The sequence below is a fragment of the Vidua macroura genome, chromosome 3 (genome assembly GCF_024509145.1).
Source record: "Vidua macroura isolate BioBank_ID:100142 chromosome 3, ASM2450914v1, whole genome shotgun sequence".
Taxonomy (NCBI): domain Eukaryota; kingdom Metazoa; phylum Chordata; class Aves; order Passeriformes; family Viduidae; genus Vidua; species Vidua macroura.
In genome coordinates this window covers 4,327,703-4,346,887 of record NC_071573.1, presented here as the reverse complement: position 1 = coordinate 4,346,887, position 19,185 = coordinate 4,327,703, and the positions used below count along the sequence as shown (strand labels likewise).

Here is a 19,185-nt window from a genome sequence, read left to right as displayed (position 1 = left end):
AAGGCTCTCTCCCAGTCAGCACATTTCCACAGAGTCACAAAGCCACTTTAAAATCTAGGATACCATTACAAAGGTTTTGTCATCTGCAAGGTGAGAGTTCAGGTCATACCCAGGACAAGAGTCAGAAAAAGCCCACCAATTACAGCTGGCTGAAATGAGGTATTTAGGCAAACAGCAACACTGGTAACCAAATCAGCTCTCAGCCACAGCAGAGATGTCACAGACTGAACTGAGAGACAAGGATTACCTTAGAGGGTTTTTTAAAGAAAAAAAAACAGGATGACAACACTTGAGAAAGCCTTCTCTACCAAAAACAGAATGCTTCACTCTCAAGCACCACTCATAAGTAACACAGAAAACAAAAAAGCATTACTAAATAAAGCAAGTGAAAAATTAAGGAATGACAGGCTTGAATATTCTTGCTTTAGTTGCCCAACAGAATGAGCATTATTTAAGCAGTGTGAAGGCAGATTGTTATCTTTACCTCTCTGAATAGTACCTTATTCTGTGAATAGTCCCCATGGAATAACAGCCACTACTCAAGGATTCAATGGCTTAATGAACATAACAAGACTGGCACAATCTGGAGCTTAATTTGCATGCAGTTTGAATATTTTTGCTTTATTAGTTTCATTTCAAAATAAAAATACATGTAAAAGTAACAGCAACTCAAGTACCACTTGGCTTAACATATATTTTTCCAGGAATGCTTACATTATTCAAATTTGCTAATTGCTAGGACTTGTTCAGCTAAAAGGAGAAATACATGTTGAATGAAAATATCCTTTTTGTTTTATAATATGTAATTAACAAAAGCTTTTCTACCTTCAACACTGTCAAATCTCTCCTCTTGAAAAATACACACATAATTTTCATGCGACAAATTAAATTTGGTGTGGTTATGCTTTTAGCACTCAACAAGTAAAAGCTTGTAAATGAAAAGCTGAAGCATAAAGGTATGGCAAGTCTCATTTAAGAAATCAAAATCTTTGGGAGAGAGGAATTCTCTCCTGCAGAACTCAAGAAAAGCTGGTAATAATTAAATACTGCCTCTGATTAACACTTTACACTACATGTTTATGTTGAAAGTCCTTGTTTAAGCAGATCATGATACAAACCTAATCAAATCACTGAATTTCCTTCTCTTATGATGCCTGGCTAATAACCACACAACAGTTGGAAACTGTCAAAATATTTTACAGCTCAATTGTAATTCCCATCCAAGTCTAAGCATGCAGTAATTGGGCGTTAGCCACGTTCCAGGGGTGTTACAGCAATGCACAGCAGTCAGATCTTCTGGGTCTCATTTTTTTAAACACATGTAAAACTCCTAAATGATCCCTAGGATCTACTCCATAAAATTTTGAATTAAGTATTAGTACATTGTTTACAGAGATATCTTTTTTCATTAATTCGACATAGTACTTATGTTAACATTTTAAAAATTAGCTTGGTATTTGGAACTACAGAATTTGTTCAGCAGCTTTTTCTATTTCTTTGGTTTAAATTCCCTAAAGAAAAAAAAATATTTTGTGAGCTAAATAAAAAAATAAACACTTTGAGCAAAAGGTTACATGGCAAATATTGTAATATTACAAGATTTGAGACAAAATGCAGATTTTGACTTTGAGGAACAAATTTTGCAGCTCATATGTACATGGAGTAAAAGAGAAAAGAAGGGTAAGAGAGAAAGCTAAGAGCTAAAAGAAGGGTACTGCCACAACAGGGTGATGGGAAGCAGCAAACAGGGTTTTAGCATGCAGTACTACACCTGCACTGTGCACAATGCTCGTGAGCACAGGATCCAGACAATGGATTGGGTTTTCCTGAACAGACAAGTCCATAGGCATTTCTGATTGGAGTCTGCATTTCTAAGGCAGTATCAGAGATACAGATTCCTGACTCCCTGGTCTTTCAACACTGTTCCAATCATTAATCCATGCATTAACTGTCATTAACTCCCAGTGACAGGCAGATGACATCACTGGATCCCCAATACATTAATGTCCATTGGATTAAAATCCTCAGGAGGAGTTATGCCTTTGAGCTTCCACAAATGGAAGAAAGTGTTACATTTCAAGTGCCTTTTGGACTCAGTTTACATGGTGTGTTAAAATTAAGCACTGCTGCCAGGTTCTCTATTGGTCCCCAGATGATGTGATGGTGAACGTGCTGGGTGTGAGCTGCTTGTGATTCCAAACACTCATCTGCAGGCAGAACTAGGGAACTCCTGGACAGAAGGACTGCACCAGGAGACTTCAGCCTTTCAGTCAGTTATTAGAAGGTATCAGCTGCTCTTTCTTGCACAGGGGGATGAGATGAGATTTATCAGAGAAGCCCAAAGGAGCTACACAGGATAAATCTTCAGCCAGCAGAAATGCAGAAAACTCACACTCGAGCCTCATACATCATCTTTAACATGTCTGATCATGTCCAGCTGTTACAACATGTACAGAACTTATCACTCACACATCTCAGTCTCCTGCAATACTTTTCACTGCACAAGCACCTCGGGATAGGTGGAGGAGGGACAAGAAGGGAGCCTTCATTCCTACACAGAATTTCCATGCTTTGGGAAGTGTAAATTAGAGCATTACGTCTAGTCTGACAGTAAGTTTGCTAATAAATGTGTAGCAACATATCTAATTGCATAAGGAGAGATTAAATGATTATGACAGTCTTTGAAATGGGGAGAATAAAGGGAAGAGAAAGTTAATGTAAAGGGAGAGCTCTGGTAACACAGTAAACTAGCTGCAATTTCCAAACTTTGGTAGATTTATAAAAGCCAACTGCTCTAAATAAGCCTCCAGTGGCACCAACAAAGTTTGTTCAATACTGAGCATTAGTTCCAAGTTACATGAGCTTTTAAAAATTATTCAAAGGTGCAGGACCCATCATCTTAAAAACACAAGCTTTTCACACTTCTAGGCAACACTCAGCAGCAGAAGCATCAGCCAAGACATGACTGGGAAGCAAGCACAGCAAAATCATTTGATTAACACCTACCTTACCTTTAAAGCTGTAGAGGAGGGGAGTTCAAAGAGCAGTTTCTCCTCCAGTTACAATAAAACTTACAGAGTACTCAAACAGAAGTGCTGAAGTTCTAGTGGGAGAATGGCAAGTTGATAAATATATAGTGTGCACACTGCTTTAGTCATAGTTTATCTTCTCAATGAGTTACATTCACATAAGCTTTTTTTCTTTACCACATCTAAATCCTAAAAACTCATTTAGCAACGATTTTTATTTTCTCCTGTTCATAAAACCTTGGCAGTGTTAGGTACTTAACAGTCCCTTCTGCAAGTCTGGGAGTGGGTGGGAGGAAGCAGGAAGAGGAGGGCACTGGACTCTCAAAAGAGGAGTTCAGGTAGGCAAGGTGGGTCTCACTGGTCTCCCAAAACCTCCTTTGCAGCTGCTAGAGCCTGGCTGTTTAGAAGATTCTTCAGAGCAGAAGTCGAACCAAGAAGCTGCAAGCAGATTAAGGAATGCTATCTCTGTCCCTACATTATGGAACACTACAGAGGTATTTTATGTCCTAAGTCAGACAGAAGAAACATATTTGTAACTAACTGGACTACAAAAAGAGGTCAATTCTTATGGAATCTAAGCCTACAACTCACAGCCAAACTCATCACCAGTTTTTAAAAGAACCCTCTAAGCTAAGAAGGACAAAACAAATTGAGAATATAGTAGGATTTGATCTCTCTTACTCTCTTTTTGCTCAATAAATATGAAAATAAAAAATAACCCATTTTAAACTTTTTTTTTTAATATGAATCTATTTTTCAAATAGTTCCAAGCAGATATGCATTTTCCAGTGCCATTTAGATCACCTGAGGATCCACACAGAGTCCATCAGTCATTCAGAGACAGAAGCAAGGACAATGTTATGGAGTTTAAGAATGTGAAATTGCTAAAATCTGGTCAGAAAATAGGCCTATTGCACGATATTGCTTTCTTTATTCTTTTTCTTCTGCATTGGGCATGAAAAGCTGGCAGAACAACTGTCAGAGAAAGTGAGACTGAGGTGATGAAGGACCAATTACACTTCATCAGTGCTCAAAAAAAACCCCAAACCACAGAAACCCACACAAGACCCAAAATCCAGAGCAATACATTTCATTTGTATGGGTCACAGTACTGGCTTTCTCCAAGAAAGGAAGGAAACACTTTTCTAAAAGAGATGAAAGTGCTCTGAAGTAAACCCTGTAATGTCCCATGTCATGTGTGGTTTCTATGATTCTTTAAATGCTTGCAAAAAAAGACAGGTTGTGATTTTAAATCAGCCACTTACCTATTCAAGGAGAGCAGAAATGGAAGAACATTTCAAAAATGTGGAGGCTCTCATTGGAATTATCTTCTACTATTACCTATTACTCAAACCTATGCCATACTCTGGTCCTACATTTGAAAACAATGGTAAGTATGTAAACACAAAAAAAGATACTGTCCTAAAAGAAAACCTAATTCTAGCAGGCAAAACCCCAAACATTTGTTTAATAAAAGTCTAATCTTGTTGCTATAAAGAAGTGTAAAAATAGCTAAATGCTTTTGCAAAGAAAACTCATTCCCTGAAAACCCCTCAAAAGCAATTTTTCTTCATACTTTTTTTTTCATTTTTAGTGGTAATATTCCACCAGCATTTTAGGTAGAGTGGAAAAGTTGTGGTTACAGTTATAACCACATTGAGCATTGCAACATGTGGTCTGCCATGGTTTTTTATAGGTAAGCCTACTGATTGGGTTCTGATCTACACAGCCATGTCTCAATAAAAGGTTGAATCCCATCATGTGACTGAGTCACTGCTGTCAATGCCAACCATGACAGATGACTTACCAATAGCACAGAGAGCCAGGAGAGCACTTCAGAAAAGCATCAATTCTGCAGCACTGCTTTACAGTGACACAAACAAAGCTTTGCACAGAGTTCCTAAGAGCACTTTGGCAATGTTAAGAAAAGGGCTCATGTTGTTACAGAATATGGTTGAATTATGAAGCAGATTCTAGAAAAAACCACTTGAATTATGATCTGTTAAGCCATCAAAGTATCAAATTGGTGTCTGAATTCACTTTCTAGAAAGCTTGATTGTATATATTTGTTATTGCATATATTTGTTATATATAAAGGTATATATATATATAATATTTATATATTGTTATAAAGTATACATATAACATATATACCTTTGTATGTATCTATATACACATACAGAAAGAAAATATACACTCTCTCCATATATAAAAAACTCCCCAAGCTCACTTGAAGTTACAGAAACACATTCTAGCTATGTGTTTTTTAAGTAAAAATTACTTTCATTATGCTCCAGAAGCATAAAATACAAGGCAGCTAATTGGAAAAAAAAGGATACAAAAATAGAACACTCCTTTTATTTATGATTATTTATGGTGGTATAACATTTTAGGGTATTTTAAAGGTTGTTTGGCTGGGTTGAGATTACAGTTCCTTGTCTCAAAGGTGTTGAAGAAGTGAGGGAGAATGAAGATTTTAGCTGGCCTACCAAAGAAAAGGAGATTGTACTCTTCCAACACACAAAGGGCAACAAAGGGGTTAGAAACAACTCTAACCTGCCCCAGTTCACATTTGTGAAACCTTGGGTGGAAAGATTTCACTGCTCTGCAACGTAACTGAGGGGCAACTAAAGGACCTCAATTTCTCCCTGCCTTCAGTGGACTCTGCATTGAGTCTCAAGAACGCTTACAAAAATCCAGGCATGTAAGAGTCAGCATCCAGAGGTTCTTTCAAAATGTATTTCTCTGGCTCTGCTGCCTGCCTGTGACAGCCTCTCCCCCAGTTGTGCAGGCACAATTTGAGCACCTGTGTACACATCTGTGAGCTTAATGGTGGTCCCCACACTGAGCCCACAGGGAAATAAAGGCGACTTTCTACAGCCACAGTGGGCATTAATCCATGCCACATGAGCAACACTGATGTGCTCTTGGTGCTAAAGCTGCCAGGCATGCATATGAAGTTGCTCCTAGTCTCAAAATTAAACATCACAAGGACCTTAACCAAGGTAAAAAAAAAAATTAGCCATGAAGCCTCCAGTACCTGGAGAGCTGCGTTCTTCGAGGATATTCTATCCCAGGTAACAACAGCGGGGGTGGGGAGTTTGGGGTAATTTTTTTTGTTTAGTTTTATTTGTGTCTGGGGGGAGGGGGGTGTTTGTTTGTTTGTGTCTGTTGAAATACTCCTTATTTTGGGAATGACTCCTTATTTTGGATAGACATGTTATAACTACTGAGCATCCTGTGGCACAGCATCTGCGAGTGGGAGCCCACAGCTCACCCCAGCAAGCTCTGCTCTAAAGGAATATGGGGAAAGGCAGGATAAGATGTATTAGAAGATGTTTCACCATGCTACATCCTCTGAATCCAAATGATTTTTCCCCTGTGAGAGACTGCCCTCTCAACACCAGAGTCCTCTTTAAAGTGGTGTAAGCATTTAATCAGTGAGTGTTTAATCAAGCTTTTAAATATTCAAGTCGAGCTAATATATTAAGCTCACCAATATTTTTCGTAACATTTACAAGGTGATTTCCTTAATGGCTTTAGTTTCTAGCTAAGTCCTTAAATCCCTTTCGTTGAGCTAGAGCACATGGTTTCATTCACACTTTAAAAGCTTTTCCTACACATGCCTTTCAGAGCTGATATGTCTGAATTAGCCATATGAACGATATCTAAATTCTGTGCATTACTTATTACTACAAACTATAAACTATCATTCAGGAGTTAACACAATTATCTGCTAAACTGCAAAATAGCTCTTGTCAATAATGAAACTAAGTAAATTACATTTGCACGTCCTCTTTTCATTGAGATAAAAACAAATTTGGTATATCTAAAACCTACACAGAAAACCACTTAAGTTGTATCAGAAAGAGTTCTTGCTTTAAATATATTTTTAACCTTTTTCCCCCCTTTATTCCCTTTTATTACAGTCTCTGTACAGAGTGCCTGCACTGTAGTCACTTGAGATCCATCTATATGCTTCTGCACAGGACAAATCAAACCATAAAATATTAGCAGGATCTGGATTTTGTATTCAAATGGCAGATTCACCAGCAAAACAACATCTCTTTTTTCCTCTATACTCAATTTTTCTTTTCCTTAAAACAACTCAGAAAAAATGTGAATCTAAGAATGTGGTGCATGCCACAAACCCCTCAGACAGCTCATATAGTGACAGTTGCAGAGAACAGAGTTCTGCTGCTGAAAGAATAGAGAGAAATAGATTTAAAAGGAGGCAGTGAATAAAAAAAAAACCTGCCTTCAGCTTGATGCCAATAAAAACCAGAATCACTCAGTTCCTTTGGATTGTTTTCTATTTATTTTCTTTTCTTTTATGCAGTTAATATTTTAGGAAATTGTTGGGTTTTTTTCCCCCCCTTTTTTTGTCACCACAGACACTCCCTTTAGGCAACTGTGCATCAACAATCCTCCCACGTTCAAAGTCGGCTACATCTGTTGCTCTTTCCCATTGTTGAAAATTCCTGCCTTAATCCTATTTGACTTTATTCATGCAAAGGTCATCCTGAATTCAACAAATGGAGGAGCGATAGCAGGCACACTGTTGAACATGGCTAAAAAATGCTCTTGTAGAACATGCAGCTAGTGTGCCGGCACTATCGCACAAGGACTCGCTTTATTGTGCAGCCCCCTGTCACCAGAGCTCTGTTGCAGTCTGAACTGGCAACATATTTCTCCTTGCAATTCAGGAATACAACATTTTCCTTCTAACTGGCTTGATTTGCTCTCCTTTTAAAAAGGTTTGTGCTTCACTTGCATTTGCTGGTGGGTATGAGTGTAACATACACATAGAAAACCTGAGCGTTTCACATGCCCTAAGGCTTGGCTTTTGGCACCCATGGATTCCCTTTTTCCCCTGGATTTTACCTCTGAGTCTATCTAGCTTGACAAATCTATTTCACTAACCTGCCCACCTAAAACTAACGGTGATCACAGGTTAAAATAAATTAGGCAAAATTCTATTTAAAAATACTCCTACAAAGCAGGGTAGAACAGCTAATACAAATACCTCATTTTAGGGCCATCACTGCACTGTAGATTTGCTTACAAATGCCATCTATTATGATTTTAGACATATTTTTCTTTCCCAGCAACAAAAAGCATTCTAGCTTAGAGCTGTGATTTATTCCTATGCTTAAGTATCTGACCCAAACCAAAGAAGATTTAGCAGGAACAGTGAATTAGTAAGCAAACCAAAGTTAACTATCAGACTGATTTATGAAGGGAAGATAATTATTTTTGTAATATGTCCATAACTCATCATGACAGAAGCAAAGGAATATTTATTCATGCACACTAATTTCCAGTTTGAGGTGCTTGCCAACCACAATGAACCAAACCCATCCCTCAGGCAAGCAGAGAACCAGGCACATTGTTAATGTGCTCCTTTCACTGAGTGCTGCACCAGGGGCCATGGATGGTGGAGAGAGCACCCAGGACTTTACCTAAACCAGCCCCAGCTCGAGCTAACAGCTCAAAGTTAATTCTACAATTAACTTCTATATTATATATATATATTATATCTATATTCTATAAATTAATTCTACAATTAACTTCTATAAATTGTGTTGAGGTCCTTGTTAGGTGCAAGGGAACATTGGAAATAATCAAGTTTTCATTTGAAAATCTGTCCTGTACTCTGCTTGTGTGGCTCTTGTAAAGGAACCTGATAATAGGTTATCAAAACTATACAGAAAAATGATGGATTTCTTTTTTTCAGGTTTTTGTTGCAAAGATTTTGAGGAGTTTTGTTTTGATGATGGTTGAAAAAGGTCTTAGGAGAGGAGAAGTGTTCCCTCTTTCTTCTAACTTTTAAAGAGCAAAGCTTGAACTGAACATGAGTCTGTGAAGCCCAGCATGAGAATCAAAGCTCTCCAGGTGACAAACCACAGGAAGGTGCTCCTCCAGCACCTACATCAGGAGCCCATGGCCTTGTGCCATCTGCCTGCCTCCCCACAGCTTCCTTCTGTCAGAGAAGTGAAGGCAAGTAACTCACGGGAAATAGAATGAAATGAAAGGCCCTCACTGAGGACAGGGATTTTCAGATGACATCTCTCAGAAGCTGGCCTAGATCTCCCTAGAGCTGGCCCAGTGCAGCTGTCATTCGGATGTTTGGGCAGGCCAGGACTGCTCTGGCTGTCCAGCCAGTGGCTGTGCCTAATTCCCTTGTTCTCTGGGAGAGAAACCAAACACTGCCATGGAAGCGCTGATATTTAGGAACCACAGCACTCCAGGAATCTCCATGCACCTTTTCCACAACTACTGAAGAAGTATTTTATGACAACAAATCTGAGATCTGTAATTTGTAAATGTAAGTTTAAATTTAAAATATAGAAAGTGAGGCCTGGAATGTCACAATGCTGGGGCAGTTACCAAACCTTACTTGCACAGACATTTTGCAGAAGTGGTAACTGGTGCAACCCAGAACTGCTGCAGGCACTGACAAAGTTCCCATCCATTTCAGCAGGAGCTACATTGTACCAATAATGCACAAATACCTTAAACAGCAATTATGAAAATGACAGAAGCAGTCAAGCATTTATCAATCTGAACAATATGCATATTAATTTGCAACGAAAAATATTTTTCCAGGACAGCACTGGAGACCTGTTCTCAGCATCCCCACTCCTAATAAGGACCAAAAGAAGAAACAGTCAAACACTTAAGTATCAGCACTTGAAGTTGCCAAATCAAGTGTTTGAAGATTATGGTTACAAATACATTTTTATTAATACCCTTTGTAATATATATATATATATATATATATATATATATATATATATTATTTTTAATAAAAACAGACATCCACAAAAAATCCACCTCCAGATTACTGTAAATTAATGCTTTTGAGTCTTCAGTGTGAGTCACCTAAGACCTGACCTTACAGAGAACTGTTTGTTTTAGGATAGTTCATGTGACAGAAAACAGCACACTGTCAGCTGCATGTCACTACAGTCAAGCCAACAGCTCTGCTAATTTATCCAGGTTGGATGCAGCTGTGAACTTGAGGAAAAAAACCCCAACAAACAAACCGCCACAGACCAAAATCTGGTTCAAGAGATCAACTTAGCAGCACACATAAGGAATTCATGCGAGAGGGAAGGATCACATTCACTGCTCCTGGACAGCACTCAATTGTCACAGGAAGCAGTGCCTTTTGCTGGCCCTTGGCTCAGCTCACAGCCTGGACTGGCTCCCTGCGGAGCAGAACATAAAGCATGGCATGAGCCACCATGTGAGGATGTCTTTCCACCCAGGTAATACTCCAGCTTCTGGGAAAAAGAGAGAAGTAAGGGACTGAAGATGGAAGCAGCTCAGCTCTGCCTCCAGAACAATAGTTTTGTCCTCCTAGGCAAAACTCCTGCTACAGGAACATTTAGACAAATTGTTGAGGGTTTTAACCCTCAAATTCTGAAGGAAGCATCTCTCTTAGAGAGAATGTGAAGCACCTAAATTTTTTGGCAGCATGGGCACAAGATACCTCAGTCAGAAGGGCAGAAAGCCACACATAGAACATGGAAGGACTTGGTTTCCTCTATAGTCTTGACATCCAACAATGGGTTCCTGTTGGCACCAGTCATGGGAATAATATGAGGGCAACATAGTCAAGTTCATAAACACCATTTAAAACTAATGAAAAAATAATAAGGAATTGTTTAAGTATTGGATTTTAAAATGGAGCCTCTTTTTAACACTTGAAAAGCAGCAAGTTGAATGACTCGTCTGTGCTTCCATATGATTATCTCACTATCTCTCCGTTCATATTATGTGTGCAGCTTGTTTTTTCTTCCTATTAAAAGAAAAAATGTCTTTGGGCTGCATGCAAAGGTAGATTTTTTTCAGAGTGGCTTCTTTTTTTTTTTTTTTTTTTTTTTTGCTTAAGTTCATAACAATAGACATCTTCCAATTCTATCCAGTACCTTCCAGGTCCTCCTTGGGCTTGAACCATCTGCCTGCATAGGGAGTGACAAAGATCTCATGAGAAGAAGCTGTACAATTCCTTTGCAGCAAATGTGAAACTGAAAAGGAGCAAAATTATTGAAGAAGATGTTCCAGAGAGCTGGGAAGTCCTTATGTGAAGGGACAACTGGAGATACTTTTGAGTGATCTTCATCTCCCATGTGGAATTTACAATCATTCCTCCACGCAGCTGCATTAGTGCACCTGTGTTTTAGGATGAAGTCTTCCTACTGTTTGGTCACATAAGGTTGATAATCTTGAGGTAACCAAAAGTGGAGAAAACAAACAACTGAAGCAACTGGAAACTTTAGGATCTCTGATATCTTGGGAGCTGTGGGGGAAGCTGTCACTTCTCCCCATTCTACTAAACCTAGCTATTTTGTCCTCTAAGCATTTATTCTGCTTAGAATGAATGAGAAGGAGAAAAAAAAAATACAGGTTCCTCCTTGTTCCCTTGAGAAGTATCTGAGGATTTCTCTTCTTTCACAAGGAAGTAATTTGTACCTCCTTTGCTGCTTGAAGGACAAACTGTCTATCAGGCAGAAATCTTTGTGGACAGCCTGAACATTCTAAAGCATTGAAGATATAGAGCAGATTACCAAGAATACTGGATGGAGATGGATTACTACATGCCATGCAGAAAATGATCCTGTGTTTCCTGTAAATGTTTCATTAGAGCTTAAATCAGCTAGCTTGTCTGGCATGAGAGAGCAGATTATTACATGGCATGCAAAACAATTAATTTTAGTTTTAAAATGAGAGACATATAGAGCTTTAACAATGATGGTGACAAAGAGAGCTGTTACTATTGGCTTTGGACTACTATATGAATGTGTATTCTCCTCTTCCACTGACTTAAAGGCCATCACAAGTTCTTGTCTAAAAGCACCAGAACCAGTTCCTGTGTTTTCATGACTATCAGCAACACCATGACCTTCACAAAGGCAAGAATGTAATACAGTAATGATATCTTAAGCTGATTTATCATCCTCTCCTGGTGCCATACACTTTCATCAGTTGCAAGGCATAACTAAAAATCCATTCAAGGTAAATTTCAAAAAGCATCTTGTGGTCTGATATCAATTTTATGTCTGTTCATATAATCATGTATTGCCAGAGAAACATCTATCCCCAGGATGGAGTGCAAGAGTTTCATTTACTGAGAGATTCTGGGCAGGCAGCTGTGAGATGGAGCTCTGAGAGCTCCCAAATCCCAGGCTGGCAGCTCGTCAGCCTGCAGCAGCGACTCTGTAAGGCATGTGTTTAACCAACAGAGGCTTCCAGACCCTGAACATGGGAGAAAGGATGTGACACCAAGCTGGATTCACCAAATATAACACACCTGTTTACTTTCAGTAGTTTAGTGGCAATGGCAGAAACCTGAAGGATTCATGAAGCAGCAATATGAGCTTTGGCTAAAGTCTGGCAAGAAACTGAATACATCAAATCCCAAGAAAAGCCTCTCTCAGAATTGTTTCCTGAAAGTGAAGGGCATATGCTATCCTTCAAAGGAGTCAACGAGTAAATGTCAATCCAGTGCAAGAAGTATTTTCTTCTAACATTTAAAAATAACTCTGTGGTTGAAGATGCTTACCTGTTTCCTCCCTAGAAAATAATTTTTTACCTCCTACATAAATTCAGTAGCATTCCTGCCCCCTCATTCTCACAAAGAAAATAAAATCCTTGATTGTACAGAGACAGATTGCTTTAACTTCTCTACCATAAGAAAAGAGAAGAGATCTGGCTGAGACTTCACCCTGCTGAAGTTCATATGTACATTTTGTAATCAGCTAAAGCAATGATGAGCACTGATATGCATGCTATGTACTGGTCTGATACCACATTTTGAGCCTGAGATCACATTTATTTTCCATAAAGTCAACAAGAGGGGGAAATTTAAAGTTTCTATCGCCTCTGTGAAAGGCAGAACCTGGTTATCCAAACCGTGTAAAGAGCAGTAACAGATGTATAACAGTAACAAGCCCAACAAGGTTTCAGCACTGCTGGGCTTGACAGCACTGTAGCAGTTTGATGACTGAAGAGCTTAATTACAGCTTTGCACTTTGTCAGACTCACCTAAATAGAGTCAGCATACCAGAGTTTTCAAGTCATTTGAGATGATTAACTGTGGGGTAACTCCAGATCTCAGACTCTGCATTGTAAGCTTTCTCTGATGACTCAGAATAGTTTGGAGGAGATACACAAGACAGGAGAGAATTAAGATATTCCTTTAGGAAGCGTGAATAGGTAAAATTTGAAAGCAAAACTTCCTCCAATCTCAGATATGGCAAATACTGAGCTAATTCTGTGGGCTGAAGAGCTGGACCTTTATGGAGTGTTAAACCCTGCCTTATCTAAGATAGATGACTGACCTTTCCTCACCAATACAGCTGACAGGGGATCTCCAAGTGATCATCAAAAGGGCCTGCTCAAGGGGAAGACACTGAAGAGGCTTGGAAAGGGTTTGCTACTACAGGTAACTGACTGCTGTTTAGATGGCAATGACAGCATTTGTATTTTTTGCATTCAGCCAATGTGATGAATGCCACTAGCATGTGAAGGAAAAATGAGCACCAAATATTCCATCAAAGATTTGCAGAGGAGCTTTTGGAATATTTTTCCTTAAGCTCTGAAGTTATAATATTAATGCTGTGTTTGTGTAGTTTAAAGATCAGCATTTCTGCTCCACAGGTATTTCCTGTGACAACAACCAAGACAGGGAATTGAACCTGATGAAACCAATCAGCCTCTGGTGTAACTCCCCAAACTTTCTGTGCACAGCAAACTTGGACAAAACACTGCCTAAGACACATGATTTAACCTCCCTTTACCTAAATTTACCTCTACAGGACTGTTCCCTTACATAAGGGCATGTACTAGGCTCATGTTTGTATAGTGCCTATACCTTTGGATGGAAGTTTTTATGGAGTTGCTAAACATTGTCTCTTTTATTGAGCAATAAACAAGTCATTTGTGCCAACACTCCAAGTCCCACCTGGGCACTGTTTTGTACTGTTCTGTGAGAAAACGGTTTCTTTTCTTTTAAATGCCAGTACTTTTCCAAATTTCAAGAAGCATTCCAAGTAAAGTGCTTTTGATCTGAGTGCAAAGCAATTCAAGCACGGAAAAAAGACTATGCTTACAGAAAGCTTTCTGCATTGCAAGTGACCGTACAATATTTTAACACACCCACTCAGCAAAACTTTCCACTGTAATATAATGAACCAGGACACTGCATCTGCTCTGGAGCCTTCCCTAATGTCTCCTATCCTCCAAAATCCTGTTAAAAAAAATTAATTAAAGCTTTCCTATAAAAGAGCATGTGAGCACAGAGCTCCACCTTCCCTCCCAGCCATAATGAAAATCAGTGTTTCAGCACTGCTGATCTCAGATGTGGGTCAGGGTCAGGGGCAGAAAGATGGGCTGCAAGCAGGCAGGCACCAAAATATTCACCAAGTAACACCACACAGAAAAGCAGGAACTACCTGACTGTCCATAACAGCACAGTCTTCTCAGCAAGTTCAATCCTGAATCTTTTCTTAATCAATTCCACCTTTCAGACACGCTAAAGCTTCATCAAGGGCAGACAAAAACTGCAACGACCAAACTCAGTAGTAACATGTTCTTTCAGCACAGCAAACACATGTATGAAGCAGAGACACATTTCTTTGGATGCATACCTGTATAAAAGTACCTCTCAAACAATGAGCAAGGGGGACACAATTTCCACCAAGCAATCTGATAAAAATCTCCACAGATGTCTCTTCACAGCCTTGGTAGTATCAGAAAGCTTTGCTTTGGCCATTTTGCTTTGACCCAAGAGCTAGACTCCACCAGAAATGAAATAATGTATCACTTTTTATGCAGAAACTGCAGTTAACAGACTGAATCCCATTTCAGAGCAGTAGAAAACTGCTGTGCTTTGATTTCATATGTCCCTGCTTGTGGTTTTGCATATGAAGAATAACTTGTGAAGTGTACTTGTGGTCTTACTCCACTGCTTTGTTTTGCAGTGAGCAGACAGATTAGATTTCTCGTCTCATACTCTTTAGCCTGAGTGAGTGGTAAAATGACAACAAGATCAGAGCCTGAGTGGGCAAGGACATGTGAGCAATCTGGCTAATTACACAATGAAATGATAGGTATGACAAGTAGCTTCCCTCAATTCTCAAACTGAAGTACAGCAGCTCTGATTCAAGGCAAACCAGATGACAATGGAAGGAAGGCATTCTGCCCTCATCTTCCTACCTTTAAAACAATGTATGACATTAATTTCCAAGAAAGGTCCACTAACTTGCACTATTAAATGCTTATTTTGTTTAAAGAAGAAGCACAGGTGGTGCTAACTGCTGAAACACTGGAGTTGAAACCCACACTGACAGAAGGTGGCTGTTGAAGTAGTAAAACACCCATACCTCACATTACCTCTTCCACTGAAATGAACTCTGTTTTTCCCTTGAAAAACAAATGGATGTGCATATGTAAATATCATTAGTCTGGACATTGCTATAAGCAGCTAACCTGATTTAAAGTAGACTCTTTTTTTTTTTTTAATTACTTCAACATAGCTTTGGATTTGGACATACATAAATCCCAAAACAAATATACAGAACTAAGCTTTTAAAACCCAGATTTATGACAGAAATGTGGAGACAGACTCTTCAACAGGGGCAAGGCTTAGAAGCATCAAAATAGATCAGGACAGAGCACTGTCCAATGTGATTTTCTTCCTTCTCTATGGCATATCCAGCTGCCCTGTAACACTGGTTACTAGAAGACTTTTCTTTGAAACTGCAGTTGCTGTTGCAGTAAATCCTTAAAGAAATAATACAAGCTCCTACTGTTGCACCCTCCCTATGAACCAAGTGAACAGAGATAAGCCAACACCTTATTAAGCGCTGGCAAAGCTTTTAAGATGCCTGCAGAAATAAACAGGATGTTTACAATGCACAGAAAGGTACTGTTGTGAACAAAGACAAAATTTTGGTATGAAAAGCTTACCTTAGGAGAGGAAGAAAGCTCCCTCGATGCAGGAATTGCTGACATGTTCTCACTCATGCTCATCTCTGTCTTTGGCAAGAGGCTTGGGGGTTCAGGAGCCTTTCTTTTCATCTTCTTTTCTGGTTCTTGCAGAGCAACTTTAATTAAAGCAGGGCTTGGTTTTGGTTCATAAAATGGATTTGATCTAATTAAAAGAAGGGAAACACATTTCTTTGCTATCTACTTGGAAATAAAACCAAAAATAAGACCTGCTTAGGAAAGTCAATGACTAAAATGCTTTTATTATCCCACATGAGAATGTTTTACCCTTTATACACTTTTAAATACTACATTTTCATACAATTGAAAAGTAAGTTACAACAGCTAAAACTGGATTATTCAGTCACAATTTCCATAATTTTTATAAAGTCCTGTAAATTGCAGAAGTTTTATCAACTGCATAAAGCTAACTCTTCGATTATACTTCGCTATCTATCAAAGAATGATCTGATTTTATACAAGATCAATATGAAAAAATGTGAGTGGAGCTGCTGGGTGTTTAACACTCTAATGAACAGGATAAAGAGAGCTTGATTAGAACAATTAAGAATCAGGCAACTGGTACAGTCATGCTCCACAGGGCATTAGAGGCCTCACTCTTGGCTGTCCAGTTTTGGAAAGTTTGGCCTCCGGGGGTACACATTCAGCCTCAAGTGTATTTCAAACTGTAGTTGACAGATGCCACACCATTTTAAGAACACTCCTTAGGTAAGAGAACAGAGCAAGAAAACCACCTCTGACTTGCATATATCTCTCTGCAGACACCAGTAGGCATCACCTGTCTATTTTGAAAGTGGTTTTTATAACTAAACCTTATTTGAGAATGTTACATCTTCCACCAAGTAGATGCAGTCCAAAGAATTATCCTTAATTTGGGTGTTCATGTTCCAACTCTGCATTTGTACCACCCTAAGTAAATACCTCCACAGCCAAATTCTGCCAAATTTTGTTTACTTGATACATCAAATATCAATCAATCAATAATATAACAAATAATGGCTTCTTCTACACACTTATTAGAGCCAGCAGCTTTGTATCCTGCTAAGGATACTTACAGGAATCTTTTTTGCACTGAATTACTTCAATATTAATACTAATTGCTTTTCATATTTTGCAGTCCAAAACAGGAGTTAGTTATGAAATGGATACATTAATTTATTCTTTTCTAGTCCCTCTTTCTCCTGCAAGATATATTTATCACATATCTCAAACTGTGACTCCCAACAATCTGCATGCAGTTATTATATGCAGTGTAACTAACCACAACAAATAACCTCAGCCCCTTGAAGTCCCTTAGAATTCAACTCTGGATGGAAACAATAATGCATTAAATAAAAGTCTACCTAGCTAGATCCACTCACAAATTCCCTCTCAGGAAAAGAGTCAGGAGCTAGTACACACTATTTTTTAAGAACTACAGCAGCAGTAAAAACCAACTATTCATCCAGTTGCCTTCCACACAACAACAAATTTCTCTCCTTCCTTTGTACTTGTAGTATAAAAACACCTTTCAGTCTCACAGACAAACTTTAGACTTTATTTTAATGCAATTTACAGTCATCCTGTTTTCACTGAGAAAAAGCAAGCAATTAATAACCCACACCACAGAAATCTACTTTTGAAAGGCAACGTTTACCAAAGCACACAAGTGAAAATCAGGCATAAAACCTCCAGATCTTTCCAAGAATCTGCTGCTTCTGCTCCTTACAGAAAAAGATATCCAACTCCTGAAGCAAAAGGGAAGACTAACACTAAAATAACTCATTTGTTGACTGAAGGCAACTTTCAGGTGCTCCCACTTTGCTGCTCATCAAGTGCAAAGCCACCAGCACAATCAAAACTAAAGGCAACCAAAGGAACAAGTTAAATGGAAAGAGAAGGGTGTTTTCTATGGGAGGCAGTAGGAAAAGGAGGTATTCAGGCTGGAGTGGAGAATGCATCCAGCTGTCAGTAGCTCTAATTTAGCTGACAGCCCAGCTCAGCTGCCTTCAGACACCAGAGAGTTCAAAGGGAGGTGAAAATGAAGATAAAAGAGATAAAGGCTGAAGAACAATGCATTCTATGGGACAGCACAAGGTTTTTATTTAGTTCCACAAGCCAGCCTTTGGAACAGCCAACAGGCACAGCATGTTTGGCAGGAATTTACCTCTGAATTAGAAAGGTGTATTTGTAAAGTGTTAAAATTATTTTGGTGTGAGAAAAAGCCCAACACCTTATCAGTGAGAGTAAACAGGTCTGGAAGAACCATCTTTTGAATTTTTAAGCTCCAGAACTGCCTGCACTGCAGGTGTCATCCTGAAGAATTGCCCTCTGTACCCACCAGAAGGAAGTCCTAAAAGGACTTTTTCCTCTAGAGAAGAGGAAAGCCACACTAAACCCTCACATTTTGGTCACAGAAACAGACACAGGTTACATGCACAGAACAGACATGCACATGTGCTAACCTTCTACCTTCCTCTCTGCACTACCCTTAATTGGTCTTACAAAAATTGAGCAAGATTTTTGAAAAATAATGTTAATACAGAAAAAAACCCGACCAAAATGGTTCTTTCCTGAACAAACTATAAAGTTTGAAGTCATGAGGGTCTGATATATGTAGCAGAGTTTGGTCCAGCTCCACATGGCTCTACAAGAAATTAAACATTTGAAAAGTCTGGTTGAAAAGAGCCTTAGCTGGAAAATATTAAAGCACTTTTTTTCTGAGGTCAGCTCCATATTTACTGGTTCTGTGAAGTTATTTAATGGCTTCACATGAAATTATCTGTCTGAAGAGACACTAGGCTGTCCCCACAAAATTTAAAAAATTCAGACCTGACAAGATACCTGGCATTAAACTCACTGCCAATGTGGTGGCTTGTGGCTTCTTGTGCAACAGGCAACTTCAGCAGATGGCAACTCGATAGCCTTGCCAATTACACAGCATAAGCCATACAATGATTAACGAGATAAGAAGCCACAGAGCCAAATGATATTGGAAAGCAACTTTTATTCTGACCAACTTAAAAATTATTTTGATCAGTCTTACCAGTTAGCTGAAAAAAAAATTTTAAAATAAACATTTTACTGAGGAGGAAACCCAAAGCTGTCAGCATGGCAGGGCTAAAAGGTCAGGCAATATTGCCAATCAGAAGAACTAAGG

The 19,185-nt window shown here is 38.9% G+C and overlaps 1 protein-coding gene across 15 annotated transcripts in view; it reads right to left on the bottom strand.

Annotated features, from left to right (window-relative positions):
• EHBP1 (EH domain binding protein 1) overlaps nt 1-19,185 on the bottom strand; it is a 206,149-nt gene that overhangs the window by 89,199 nt on the left and 97,765 nt on the right. For all 15 annotated transcript variants that reach the window (XM_053973088.1, XM_053973094.1, XM_053973095.1 and 12 more), the window contains one exon: nt 16,008-16,191. In XM_053973088.1, coding sequence (XP_053829063.1) covers nt 16,008-16,191 — 184 coding nt within the window. The remainder of the gene's footprint in view (nt 1-16,007; nt 16,192-19,185) is intronic.